Source organism: Oncorhynchus masou, chromosome 21 (assembly GCF_036934945.1).
Source record: "Oncorhynchus masou masou isolate Uvic2021 chromosome 21, UVic_Omas_1.1, whole genome shotgun sequence".
NCBI classification, from domain to species: domain Eukaryota; kingdom Metazoa; phylum Chordata; class Actinopteri; order Salmoniformes; family Salmonidae; genus Oncorhynchus; species Oncorhynchus masou.
Window position 1 is genome coordinate 27,207,689 of NC_088232.1, and position 14,297 is coordinate 27,221,985.

At 44.1% G+C, this 14,297-nt stretch overlaps 1 protein-coding gene across 2 annotated transcripts in view; it reads left to right on the forward strand.

Moving 5' to 3' along the window:
- crim1 (cysteine rich transmembrane BMP regulator 1 (chordin-like)) overlaps positions 1 to 14,297 on the forward strand; it is a 123,910-nt gene that overhangs the window by 88,222 nt on the left and 21,391 nt on the right. For both annotated transcript variants that reach the window (XM_064927935.1, XM_064927934.1), the window contains exons 6-7: positions 8,883 to 9,065; positions 10,244 to 10,441. In XM_064927935.1, the coding sequence (XP_064784007.1) occupies positions 8,883 to 9,065; positions 10,244 to 10,441 (381 nt within the window). The remainder of the gene's footprint in view (positions 1 to 8,882; positions 9,066 to 10,243; positions 10,442 to 14,297) is intronic.

A 14,297-nucleotide genomic window follows, 5' to 3' on the forward strand; every position in this document is an offset into this window, starting at 1 on the left:
ATGTCTGCAGTGAACTTGAGACCTTAAATAGGAGGGTGTGTGATATAAAGGCTGGATTAGAATAAATGGAATATGAATGGCTGCATACTGTAAAGGGTACATGAGAAATGTCATGATGGATTATTGGGACTGAGGTCAGAGGAGCAGACAGTCAATTACATAACTAGAGATGGTCTTGTTTTGCCGCTGGTATTGTGATGGAATAACCAAATGTGAGAAGAAATAATCCAGCACATTGTGGTCTGGGTAGGCACAAGGGTGGAAAAAGCTTATTCGTGTGTGAACTAATGTAAGTAGGAACATTTAAGAGTTCTTACATATCCCTCATCTGTCTGGTCTCTCAACGAGGAGGACTTGTGAATGAGCCCTGTGCACACATCCGTGTATTGCCATGTAGTAGGGTACCTAAAGCATAAGAAACATACAAGATTACATTTAGACTAACAAATTACATCGATTGCGGCTGTTGATTATCATCAATTATAAACTGGATTGTTTGCACCCTGAATGCTGATTGGCTGATAGCCACGGTATATAAGACCTTATACCACAGGTATGACAAAACATTTATTTGTACTGCACTAATTACGTTGGTAAATAGTTTATAATAGCAATAAGGCACCTCGGGGGTTTGTGATGTATGGCCAATATACCACTGCTAAAGGCTGTGTCCAGGCACGTCGTGTATTGTGCACAAGAACAGCTCTCAGCCGTGGTATATTGGCCATATACCACGCCCCCTGACAAGACGGTATGGAGAGGGAGAGTATGGAGGATAGAGACAGGAGGAACAGAACACACAGTAATCACACTGTAAATACATTCATTTACCATTCAGTTAGTACTGGAAAAGACAAAGAAATAACACAGAACACACGAGACCAACAATGCAAATACATTCAAATACTTTATAGAGGCTAAGTGTAACGGCATTCAGTGGTGGATGAAGAATCGGACCAAAGCGCAGCGTGGTAAGTGTTCATGATGTAATATTTAATGAAACGAACTGAACACTGAAATACAAAACAGTAATGTGAACGAATGAAAACCGAAACAATACCGTGTGGACCAAACACTCACACAGAAAACAAACACCCACAAACCAAAAGTGAAACCCAGGCTACCTAAGTATGATTTTCAATCAGGGACAACAATTGACAGCTGCCTCTGATTGAGAACCATACTCGGCCGAACTCAAAAACCCACATAGAAAATCAAACATAGACTGCCCACCCCAACTCACGCCCTGACCGTACTAAAACAAAGACAAAAACAAAGGAACTAAGGTCAGAACGTGACACTAAATAGATCCATAGCTTTAAACATGGTCTTGCTTTGGTCTGAAATGCAGACAGAACAGGCCGCCCCAATACACCAGCCTGAAAGATATCAATTAGACACAAACGCAACATAAACAACATAAGTATTCAATATCAAATGTGTCAAACTAATCTGTGTTTTATTTATTTATTCTTCTTTTTGTCAAGTTTAACATAACCTACATTGGATCATCTCTCTCTTTCTCTCACTTTCTCTCTTTCTTTCTGCAATATGTAACTTTTTGGGTGACCTGACCAAATTGACATAGAAATGCACATTATAGAGCAAGTTATTTCTATGCTTCCCGGTCTTCTGTTTAGTTTTTGCGTCTTTTACTTTCGGTTTTGTATACCAACTTCAAACAGCTGAAAATATAATATTTTGGGTTATGGAGAAAAACAATTCTGAGTGGTTTAGACAATACAATGTTTTATCATATAAACTGAAATTAGGCAAACTATTCAATTTTTTTGCAACCAGTAAATGACGGAGCGATTTCTGCATATTGCACTCTTAAGAAAAATGCATGCTTGGATGTAGAGTTAGCAAGCTGTGCTGAATATTCTCTGAAACTGATATCAGCCATGGCTAATACGAAATTTGGACTGCGGTCATGACTCGTGACTGTTGGTGTGGCGGTAATACGGTCAACGTCACACCCTTATCCGTGACTGACCTCAGCACCCATTAGACTGACTGATAGATTGAACAGTAATCCAGTTGACATAGCATACGTTACGCTGTGTCTGTGTGTTTGTATCTGTGTGTGTGTGTGTGTGTGTGTGTGTTGCATGTTGGATCACTCTTTATTGCCCTGAGGGCATGCAGCGATGAAAATGAGGCTGCGGAACGGACTGGTGCACTGTTTGATTATTGTCACCATGGTAACTAGTGTCTTTCAATATTTCTATTTGACAGGCAGCCATTTGTTGCTTTTGGAAATGTTACGTTTTTTAACATCATGGGAATGCTAAGTCAGAAAATGTCTGCAGCTCACCCCTATGATAATATGGAAAGAGAGTTTAGGGTAAAGAAGGTGAATGAAGGTGGAAATGTGTAGTATGTGACATGGCATGCATGGTTCAGCCATTTAACAATCTGAAGTGTTCACTTCCTGAATGTAGGGGAGAGTGTGGTATGTTGAGACATTTTTTACATTCAGCATCACCACAGCAAGGGAAATATAGTATTATTTCTAACAAAGATATCTACATACTGTATATTTTAGGGTGTTGTGTATTCTGGAAATAATCACAATTCAGGTAAACATAACAGTTTTGAAAACATAGCTTGTCCGAAAAAAGTGGTCTCATGGCACAACTTAACACAACCCGGGTTAAGTTGAGCATAGGGACAGGGTAAGTTGAGCCGCCTTGGGGTAAATGGGTGAGGGTGTCCTGTGACAGTGGGTAATGGTGCTGGTAGGTCAACGTTTAATTCATGGAATGGGGTTGTGGTATATTGTATATCTTAAATATATGCCTACATTCAGATATAGATGTCTCTGTTCAATATCACTTACCCTTTCATTTCTTGACCAGTTGTCTGGGACAGGGTGGTTGTTTCGATGTGTCAAGTTCTCTGCATTTAAGGCTACAAGCCCATGAAACTGGCCTGCAAAATTCTTGATATGTTTAGCAAGCTCAGACTCCATGTCATCAGATAAGACCTTGCGTGACTCTGCTACTCTGTCATAGCCTCTCTTTCGCACAGGTGCATGTTTGTTATATGTTTTGACATTGTACCTCTTCAGTGTCATTCAGTCTATTTTTTTCGTCCCTTGCTGCTGCTCAAGTGGACTTTTCCCTTCTCTCACTTCCTTGGCTGTTCTCTCACTTCCCTGGCTGTTCTCTCACTTCCTTGGCTGTTCTCTCACTTCCTTGGCCGTTCTCTCACTTCCTTGGCTGTTCTCTCACTTCCTTGGCTGTTCTCTCACTTCCTTGGCTGTTCTCTCGCTTCCCTGGCTGTTCTCTCACTTCCTTGGCTGTTCTCTCACTTCCCTGGCTGTTCTCTCACCTCCCTGGCTGTTCTCTCACTTCCTTGGCTGTTCTCTCACTTCCCTGGCTGTTCTCTCACCTCCCTGGCTGTTCTCTCACTTCCTTGGCTGTTCTCTCACCTCCCTGGCTGTTCTCTCACTTCCTTGGCTGTTCTCTCACTTCCCTGGCTGTTCTCTCACCTCCCTGGCTGTTCTCTCACTTCCTTGGCTGTTCTCTCACTTCCCTGGCTGTTCACTCACTTCCTTGGCTGTTCTCTCACTTCATTGGCTGTTCTCTCACTTCCCTGGCTGTTCTCTCACTTCCTTGGCTGTTCTCTCACTTCCCTGGCTGTTCTCTCACTTCCCTGGCTGTTCTCTCACTTCCTTGGCTGTTCTCTCACTTCATTGGCTGTTCTCTCACTTCCCTGGCTGTTCTCTCACTTCCTTGGCTGTTCTCTCACTTCCCTGGCTGTTCTCTCACTTCCTTGGCTGTTCTCTCACTTCCTTGGCTGTTCTCTCACTTCCTTGTCTGTTCTCTCACTTCCCTGGCTGTTCTCTATATGCATGACACATTGCAAAAAAATCTATGCATATTATGCATAAAACTGACCAAATGTAATCCTTATTTGTTTGGGATATGGTGGCCATTGGTTCAACGTACCCCAAGGCAAACATTTTGACTATATTAGTCCACACAGCTACTTTCATGCTTGGCTTATGGCCTCATATTATAGTTTATAGAGACCCCAACTGATGTATAAAACAAACTTAAAGCAATCTACTTTAGTTTAGATACAAGCGTCATAAAACCTACAACAAAATAAAATAATGACACTTTTTTTTTTACATCTTACCAAACCATGTTGGTTTCCTGCCTTTGCTTTATAGGTTTTTTTTGTAGGAGTTTACCTGAACCCTTAAGAGACAGTGGACTTAGTATCATCCATCACCATGATAAAAGGAAATTGTCCTCCAGGTAATGAGATATAAAGCCCTGTTAAAAGTTACCAATAAGAGGATATTTTTCTCTACCTGAGAGCAGGACTTTCTTTGAGCATGTCCAAGGGGAACACATTGGCAATAAGAGTGTTTTTGAGCATGTCCAATGGGAATGAACACTTTGGCCATGGAAGAGAGTATCGATGTTTCATAGCCCTTGCTGTCTGTAATATGCTGCCTGCCAAACTCTAACTTTTCAGTCACATAATGGTGAGTTCCATCGGAGGGATCCAGGATTCAAAGGCCTGATCCTGCTTTAGTGTTTACCGTTTGAACGGTTGTTTGGCTTGGTTTTATGGAGGTGGATTGTGGATCAACAAAGCTATGGCAGCAATACTATGGGGATATAAACTCAGAAAAAAAAGAAACGTCGTCTCACTGTCAACTGCGTTTATTTTCAGCAAATGTAACGTGCAAATATTTGTATGAACATAACAAGATTCAACTACTGAGACATAAGTTGAACAAGTTCCACAGACATGTGACTAACAGAAATAGAATAATGTATTCCTGACCAAAGGGGGGGGTCAAAATCAGAAGTAACAGTCAGTATCTGATGTGGCCACCAGCTCTCATCCTCATGGACTGCACCAGATTTGCCAGTTATTGCTGTGAGATGTTACCCCACTCTTCCACCAAGGCACCCTCAAATTCCAGGACATTTCTGGGGGGAATGGCCCTAGCCCTCATCCTCCGATCCAACAGGTCCTAGATGTGCTCAATGGGATTGAGATCTGGGCTCTTCGCTGGTCTGCCACTGCAAGGACGATCAGCTGTCCATCCTGTCTCCCTGTGGAGCTGTCTTAGGCGTCTCACAGTACGGACATTGCAATTTATTGCCCTGGCCACATCTGCAGTCCTCATGCCTCCTTGCAGCATGCCTAAGGCACATTCACGCAGATGAGTAGGGACCCTGGGCATCTTTCTATTGCCGTTTTTTCAGAGTCAGTAGAAAGGCCTCTTTAGTGTCCTAAGTTTTCATAACTGTGACCTTAATTGCCTACCGTCTGTAAGCTGTTAGTGTCTTAACGACCGTTCCACAGGTGCATGTTCATTAATTGTTTATGGTTCATTGAACAAGCATGGGAAACAGTGTTTAAACCCTTTACAATGAAGGTCTGTGAAGTTATTGGGATTTGTATGAATTATCCGGAAAAATTATACTTTTCTGCTGAGTTGAAAATATTTATATGGCTGTAGCTTGCTGGATCTAGCTATATGCTTAATATATTCAACCATGTCTACGGGGTGAAAATGCAGTCAATAACAGGGATTTCTTTATGATTAAAAACCAACACATTTATGTCAAACGTTCACCGTCAGTGCTCTGTATCCTTGCAGCAGGCATATATACAGGCAGGAAGCTGTCCATTTGACAGACACACGCACGCCTCCTCGCTTGCATACCCGCACACTAGAGCCACTAGAACTGATGACATCATTTGCGTCAGGCCAGACGGGCGACCCTGACGTGTGTTCCAAATGGAAATATGAAATATGAAAATGCTTTTGGATGCAGTTAGCCCCTTAAGAATTCCCTTCTGTGAAGGATCATAAAAATGAAATCACCACGAGACAGACACCTTGGATGGCATTTTTGGATTGATATTGACAGAAAAATAAAGTTTTACTGTTTTAGTCTGGCAGCTAAATGGTCGTTCCATTCAACCAAAAACCGAAAAGCCCAAATGGCTCCAAAATCTGGAAACCCATTCATTCCATGTCGGAAAACTATTCCCACCAAACAATAAAGATACATACTGGTATTATGATTATCACATTTCTAGTTTTAATGTCACATGCACAAGTACAGTGAAATGCCTTTGTTGCCAGCTCTGAACCCAACAATGCAGTAATAAATAACAATGTAATACTAAAAATATCCCAGTCATGGAGGCAGTTAAAATTCCAAATGATAAGTTTATTGAGAGAGGAAGGTCCCAAAACACTCAGCAACAATCAAAATCCACAACTTGCAAAATGATTGTCTTTGTCTGCAAACCTCATCCTGCTTATGTGTGGAGAGAAGGAGATAAGCTCCGTGGAGAATCAGACTATGACTTCAGCTTGGTTTCTGCCCAATCAAACTGCATACACAGTCAGTCAGTCTCCAAGACCCATTCATTCTCATGGTTAAAATAACCATGTGGAGAATAATCATGCGCTTCAAATGCATCATCACTGCAGCAACGGACCAATGACACGGTGAATCACAGCTGTGAACAGGAAGGAACTCTCTCTAACCTTAACTTCTGATTGGTTTAGTCATAACTGCAGTGGACCAATAACACGCTGAAGCACAGCTGTGAACAGGATGGTCACAGTGCTTTAAATCAAGATGTATATTGAGAAATTATAGTCCCAGGGGACCTGCTCTAGCCCTGTCCAATCACACGCCTATAGTATGGATGTGTTGTTTCCTATTTGGCAGAAAACCCCCAACAAGAACAACATCAGAATCTCCCGTGTCCTTGGTGCCACCCAGCCACCTAACACAGTACAGTGTTTTGCTGTGCTAGCCTATAGAGTTGCTGGCCTGTGGTATTCATGTGCCAGCGGTTAACTGTTTCATTTATAAAGGGAATAATACCCAAGAGTCAGGCACTCAGTGAACATCTGGGAAGGAAGTTGTGCGAAGCCGGCATTGCCATCCGTCATGTTCCTCTTAATTAGCCAGGACCGGCCCACAGCTCTCCTCTGGCTCTTCCAGTCAGCTCTGTTCCACTACAGCCTGCAGCCCTGGAGCCCCCAGCACTGATACTGAACAGTCACTACTCTGTCTTACAGAACCCACTACTGTAACTAGAGCACAGATCACATACTGTACCATGGATGGAATAGACTATGGGTTCAGATAGTATTTATTTTCTTCCAAGTACTTTGACCTGCTCTTGATTGAGTTTACCTGATCCAATGGAATTGTCCCAAAAATGCACACCCGGCAAAATCTCCATCACCTGCACTCCAGGTTGGCTCATCAAATGTCAATATATTTGAAGGAAAACACGAATACTACAAATACAGGTATGAATCACAAACAGAACCTTGGAACACTGCTCCTGAAATACATGAATTGTATGTATTGTACGCCTTGTACAGAGATGTCCTTGCATGACACCTACACACTGATGCCATCACAATCGACAGTAAACCATTAGGAATCTGTTACACCGTCCTCCTATTTATTCAATTCGACGCCAGATACACACACACACACACACCGCCCAGTGCTTCATACACACCATACAGTAGCAGTCAATACGAGGAGGGAGGTGCTCACACACACACACACACACACACACCGCCCAGTGCTTTATACACACCATACAGTAGCAGTCAATACGAGGAGTGAGGTACTCACACACACACACACACACACACACCGCCCAGTGCTTTATACACACCATACAGTAGCAGTCAATACGAGGAGGGAGGTGCTCACACACACACACACACCGCCCAGTGCTTTATACACACCATACAATAGCAGTCAATACGAGGAGGGAGGTGCTCACACACACACGGAACAGCAGCTGAGAATATATGAACAGAAGTGGGCCTGATTAGAAAATTGTTGAGTGAATTCACAGCCCTCACTAGTGCGACAACCATGCATGCAGTATCGCCCCCTCACGTTGTTATTCATTGAACCACAACTAATTGACAAAATTAGTAGCAGAAAATGAAAGACCCCACATGCCATATTGGCAGGCACTGTAATTGTAAACATGTAGAAACCAATTTTCCTGTCCCATTGATTCCTGGGAATTAACTGTTCTCTGATACAGCTGCACTAGATTAAATGCTTCTGGGTTTTTAAATCTTTTTGGACCAGAAAAGTGTTAAACGGTCCAAAGCCTTGGACTTTTAATAGCCGAAGAGGACGGGGAAATGACCCGTTGCTCATGGAGAGAACAGACTCCTCCTGAGAGGGACTTGAGATAGAGGAGTTGCGTTGGAGAGCGATCAAATGAGTTGACAGTTATGAATTGTTAAGAACTTTGTGTTTGGTGTGTGCATGTGTGTGTCTGGCGGTCTTGCGTCGAATGTCTTCTTATAGGGTTGAGGTGTACCTACAGTTCCCTACATCTGAAGGTACTATAGTTAATGATCTTGTCGCTCATGCATGGCCTTATTTGACACACACTCTACACCGTGGGCATTATATCAAGCACCGGGCTAAAAGGTGAATTTTGCACTTTGTGTTGCCATGGAGACCAGGCGAGACCAATTCCATAGCCGTCTGAAACTCTGCTGAATCTTTACAGCAGCTTTTCTCTCAGACAAATACTGTACATCATCACCATGCTAGCTGTCTGATGGGAGTTTTGGACCACTTTTGTCATCGTTATAAAGTGTTTTCCTCTTTTGTTCCTACTTTTATTTATTTGTTGTTCTTAGCTGTCGCTCAGTCAGTGGGCATACTAAATGATCCTGAAAGGAAGTGTTTCCCCAACATTGTGCCTCTGCTTCTGCTTGCTCTTTGAGGTGAAGGCGAAATATTGTAAAACTACTTAGTGACAACTGCTGATGTAAAAAAATATATATATTTGATTGATTCATTTGTCTCATCGTATATTCTCTCCAGAGACCAAACCAGCGTGCAGCTTCAACGGGTCGGAGTACCATGACGGAGACATGTTCCGAATGGATGCCTGCCGCTTTTGTCGATGTCAGGGAGGGGTGTCGGTGTGCTTCACCGCCCAGTGTGGCATCTTGCACTGTGAACGCTACTACGTCCCTGAGAGGGAGTGCTGCCCTGTCTGTGAAGGTATGACTTCCTCACCAAATGACTTGGCCCCTGACTAATCCCTGCCTGATTCCGTTCCTAAACAGTGACTATTATGGGATTTCTCATTAATGCTGATCTGGTTCTGTATTTTAAAATCTCAGTGTAGGATGCTGATCTAGAATCAGGTCGCCAATGTCTATATCATCCTATTCATCATGATGTGAAAGGCAAAACTGATCCTATATCAGCAATCCTACTCTGACACAACTCTTTGTGAATAGAGGGGGAGTCTGTGTCCTGAACTTTCCCTTTAAAGGGAATCACCAAGCCAAACATCATCCTTGCATGACTCACTATTGTATGTATTCGGATGGTGATCAAGCCAATGACCAAGGTTACCTAGTTTTCTAACGAGCAGAGACATGGCAACGGAAAGGACAGTCTGCTGAGACCAAAGCATTTCAAATCATCTCAAATGAGTGCCTTTGGTAAAGGGCGAGTGCAGAGCATCAATAAACATCAGGGGAGAGATGAGCCTTAGCGAACGCCAAATGCCTACACCGCCGTGACAATATGCAGCTGCACGCAATCAAAGTCAGAATGATGAGAGGGCTTAAACAGTCACTCAGTCAGTTGTCCTCCCTTATGCTCATCACTCAGCCCCTCTTTGACTGACTATCTTTGGTTCACACACACACACACACAGACACAGACACAGACACAGACACACACACACACACACGCACGCACGCACGCACGCACACACACACACACACACACACACACACACACACACACACACACACACACACACACACACACACACACACACACACAGAGTACACATGCATACTCTCATACACACAGCTGTGAGAAGACACTGACAGACATGTAAAGAAAGCTCCATCTCAAGCTGAAGATAGTTTGGCATTAGCTCTGTATTTAAGAATACATGACTGAATATAAAACATATATTCATGATGGTATCACATGTTTTGCAGTGTGACCTTGGAATCCATCAGACAATGCAGTACATTTTCAGAGCACCACATAAAAGATTTTCAAATTGCTGCTTTTTTCAAGGTTGGTGAGAGAAGATGTGAATGCTTTCAAAAGCCATTCTCAAGTTCGCACAACTTTCATCTCGACTTTAAACTCTAAATGGTAACCTTTTTGGTCTTTTATCTTCATCAATATGTTCTCCATCTCTTTTCCAGACCCCATCTACCCAGTGCTGAACTTTGCCGGTTGCTACGTGAGCGGGGAGATCCTCGCACACGGAGACCACTGGCGTGAAGACGACTGTACGTTCTGCCAGTGTGTGAGCGGCAATGCCCGGTGTGTGGCTGCCGCCTGCGGGCACAGCTGCCTCAACCCTGTGACTGTACCAGGAGAGTGCTGCCCAGTGTGTGAGGGTAAGTGTGTGTGTGTGTGTGTGTGTGTGTGTGTGTGTGTGTGTGTGTGTGTGTGTGTGTGTGTGTGTGTGTGTGTGTGTGTGTGTGTGTGTGTGTGTGTGTGTGTGTGTGTGTGTGTGTGTGCGCGTGTGTGTGTGTGTGTGTCTGTGTGTGTGTGCGCTCCTTATCCTCACACACACACACACACCTCCACCCGACGTGCCCTCTCACCACACCCTGTCTGTCTCTGTTTGTGTCCGTATCATTGCCACTGTCTGGTTGCATCTCCATCTGTTGTTGTCTATTTCTATCTCTCTTGCTAGCTGTGTCGGTTTCAATCTCTGTTTCTCTGTCTTACTTTCTCTCTGTCTCTATGTCTTTCCTCTTTCTCTCAGCTGAAGTCTCTCCCTTTGTCTGCTTCTCTATCTCTCTCTTTCTCTGCCGTTGTGTACAGTTGTGCTTCATGTTTCTTTGTATCCATCTATGGACCTGCGTATTTGTTTGACTCTATGTTTGATGTACTTGGCAGTGCAGTGTGTCTCTGTGGACAGATAGGGTCTGTGCTGATTCCAATGTTAACGTCTTTGTTTAGTCCCTGGTAAAATCCCAACATCCGAGTCAGTAGTCAGACAGTAGCAGTTGAGCCATACAGTAGTATCAGCAGCTCCAAATCAGCCCGGCTAGGGAAATCTGCCTCTGAGGCTGAGCAGAATCACATCCATTCAGTTAGCAGGTGTGTGGCTCGGCTTCACTACCGCCGGTGTCACGCAGCAGCAATCTGCATACAAACAGTGACAACACACACACACACACACACATCCACAATCCTCAAACCTTCCTGGTGTTCTTTTTCCCGAAATCATTATGCACTGCGTTATTGCGTTATTTATTATGCCCTGCTCAGAATACCACATGACTGTCTCCTCTATCCTCCAATGTGTTTTTCATATTGGTTTGGAAAGACCAGCTCGGTCCACACTGGGGACTAGGGCTGCATCTTGTTGCTCGTTTGTCTGGTTAGTGGAAGCAGTGAGTTTAGAGGCTTACGGAATCATAATCTTTTATTAGGCAAGTCTGTAGTATGGATTTTTGCAAAGCTATCTGGGGATGTTGCTGTGTGTGTCTCGTGAGGCTCTCTCTGGCTTACTATCACTGATGAGATTACATCTAGGGTACAAGGGACTAGTCCAGTCTAGTATGGTGCCGGTTTCTATATCTCTCTCTCACGCACGCACGCACGCACACACACACACACACACACACACACACACACACACACACACACACACACACACACAAGGTGAAGATCACGGTTGATTCTAATCTCTTTTACCTTGGTAGCTCGGTAGCATGGATGTGGTACAGTATATTGTGGTACAGTATATTGTGGCACAGTATATCCTTATCTCATGGATACCAGGAACACTATCTATGGACTTAGCACTGCGTCAAATGGCCCGTTACCAAGCGTGTATAGGCGTTAATCATAACCAGTCAAACCTTGGTAGGTGGAAGTCCCGATGAAACAAAGCTTCATGAGTGAGTAATTGCCAAAATCAGTGATGCAAGATACTGTATGGATACTTAGTTACAGCTTTTTACATTTAAGTCATTTAGCTTAGCATTGTTATCTGCAAAACAATGAGTTGTAAGACCACTTTTAGCGTTAGCATGCGCTACTGTAGCCTAGCATGCCTGACCTAGCAGATATTGATATATCTGGGGTAATGAGTAGTGTTTGTATTTAAAGGAGTCAGTGGATGGATGATCCAACAGGGACAGCCAGGGGACTTGGTAAATTATCCTCATATCACTTCAAATTCATATTTCCCCTCATGGGTTCTTCTCCCTCCAATTAAACAGTACACGATCGGACTATCAAATCATTTTAAAACACAATCAATGAATAACAAGTCAACAACATTATACGTTACAAGCTCGACCCAGTGGATTAGTGGTGAGTTTTGTTTTCTAATCAGGATGCAAAGATCTCAAATTAGGTAGCTAGTTCCACTGGCCTGGGGTCATTTTCACCCCTGAGTCTTCTCTAATGAGGACCTGGGGTGGGTAGGAACGGGATGGAGGGAGGGAGGGAACAGGAGAGGTAGGGGGAGGTTAGATGGATGGATGGTTGGATGGATTGATGGAGGGTGAGGGAGGGAGGGAGGGAGGGAGGGAGGATGGATGCATGAGCACAGGAAGGACAGGGAGAGTAGAGGGCAGTGGGCCATGCCATGTCTCAATGCCTGCAGGCCCCTTTACCTCTGCCCCATGGTGGGCAGAACCGCTCACCCCCACCTCCACCTCCTTCCATTAATCTTTTATGCGCCTATCTGCCTCTGAAGCAATTATGCGTGTTTGAGTGACCGAGCCTCAAACCTAGGGAGAGAGAGGCAGGTATGATGTGGAGGTAGGATGCATCCCTCAGTCCTCCCGCACTAACCCAACCGACCACACGCCTGGCCATGCACCCTGAATGGTGATATTCATAAAAACAGATAATGTGTATTTAGTTTATAGACCTTATAACTGGAGCATCAGTATTAAGTCAAATAGGTACAATAAGCACAACATTGTTCACTCACTGCTATTCTACACAGTAGGATATTTGTGTTGCTGGTTGTGATTTTGTGTGTGTTCTGTCCTCCTCGTCTGGGTTTTTTGAGCAATATGCTTCCTGGGTTTTTTCAGATCAAAGCGGAGATAGATATAGATATCATTCCCTTCTTTGATATGCTCGCGCTCTCACACATGTACAGCAATTACATTTACTGATAGGGGGATTGAATCTCTATGGAGCATCATGTTTTAAGTCACCAGGCTTGACTTTGATTGACTTCAATTTCAACAGTGGTTGGAGAGAGAGAGAGACTGGAACAGATTGGAACGGATTGCAACATGTGATTCCTCCCCAACACCTATTCATATTTGTATTCCATTCATGGGATGGGATGAGTTTTTGTATGATACTGTGAGATGGGTTTTACAATGTCACTATCGGAGATATTGACAATTATGTCTTGGTGGGGGATGAGAGATAGTCTGAGAGAGAGATAAGACGGTGAGCAGCACAGTTTAATGCATGCCCTCACATCGTTATCCCTTTAATGATCTTGCTCTGCCTCCTTAACAAAGACTCCTGACATTGGAGATGTGTAGCTGGCTACCCTTCATAGAGAACCCCCGCAGCTCACTGGTTAGGACCTCAGCCTGATTTCCCTGCCATGTAGAATCATCTGAGGAACAACCAATGGGATTGTCTCGTCTACAGTATGTGGAACGTCAAATATTACTCTAACACAATTACAATGGTTGTTCAGATTGATTTACACGAAGATAGTCACCGACAGTGTGGCAGTTGCAGTAGTACAATATGTTGCCTGTTGGAACCCGTCAGCTTTCTACCTGAGGGGAGGTCAGTCAGTGTGAGCTGTGTTGTCATTGCCATGTATTGCGTGTGTACTGGGTCTGGTCCTCTGTGTGTACTGGGTCTGGTTCTCTGTGTGTACTGGGTCTGGTCCTCTGTGTGTACTGGGTCTGGTTCTCTGTGTGTACTGGGTCTGGTCCTCTGTGTGTACTGGGTCTAGTCCTCTGTGTGTCCTGGGTCTGGTCCTCTGTGTGTACTGGGTCTGGTCCTCTGTGTGTACTGGGTCTGGTCCTCTGTCTGTACTGGGTCTAGTCCTCTGTGTATACTGGGTCTGGTCCTCTGTGTGTACTGGGTCTGACCCTCTGTGTGTACTGGGTCTGGTCCTCTGTACTGGGTCTGGCCCTCTGTCTGTACTTGGTCTGGCCCTCTGTTTATATTGGGTCTGGCCCTCTGTTTATATTGGGTCTGGTCCTCTGTACTGGGTCTGGCCCTCTGTCTGTACTGGGTCTG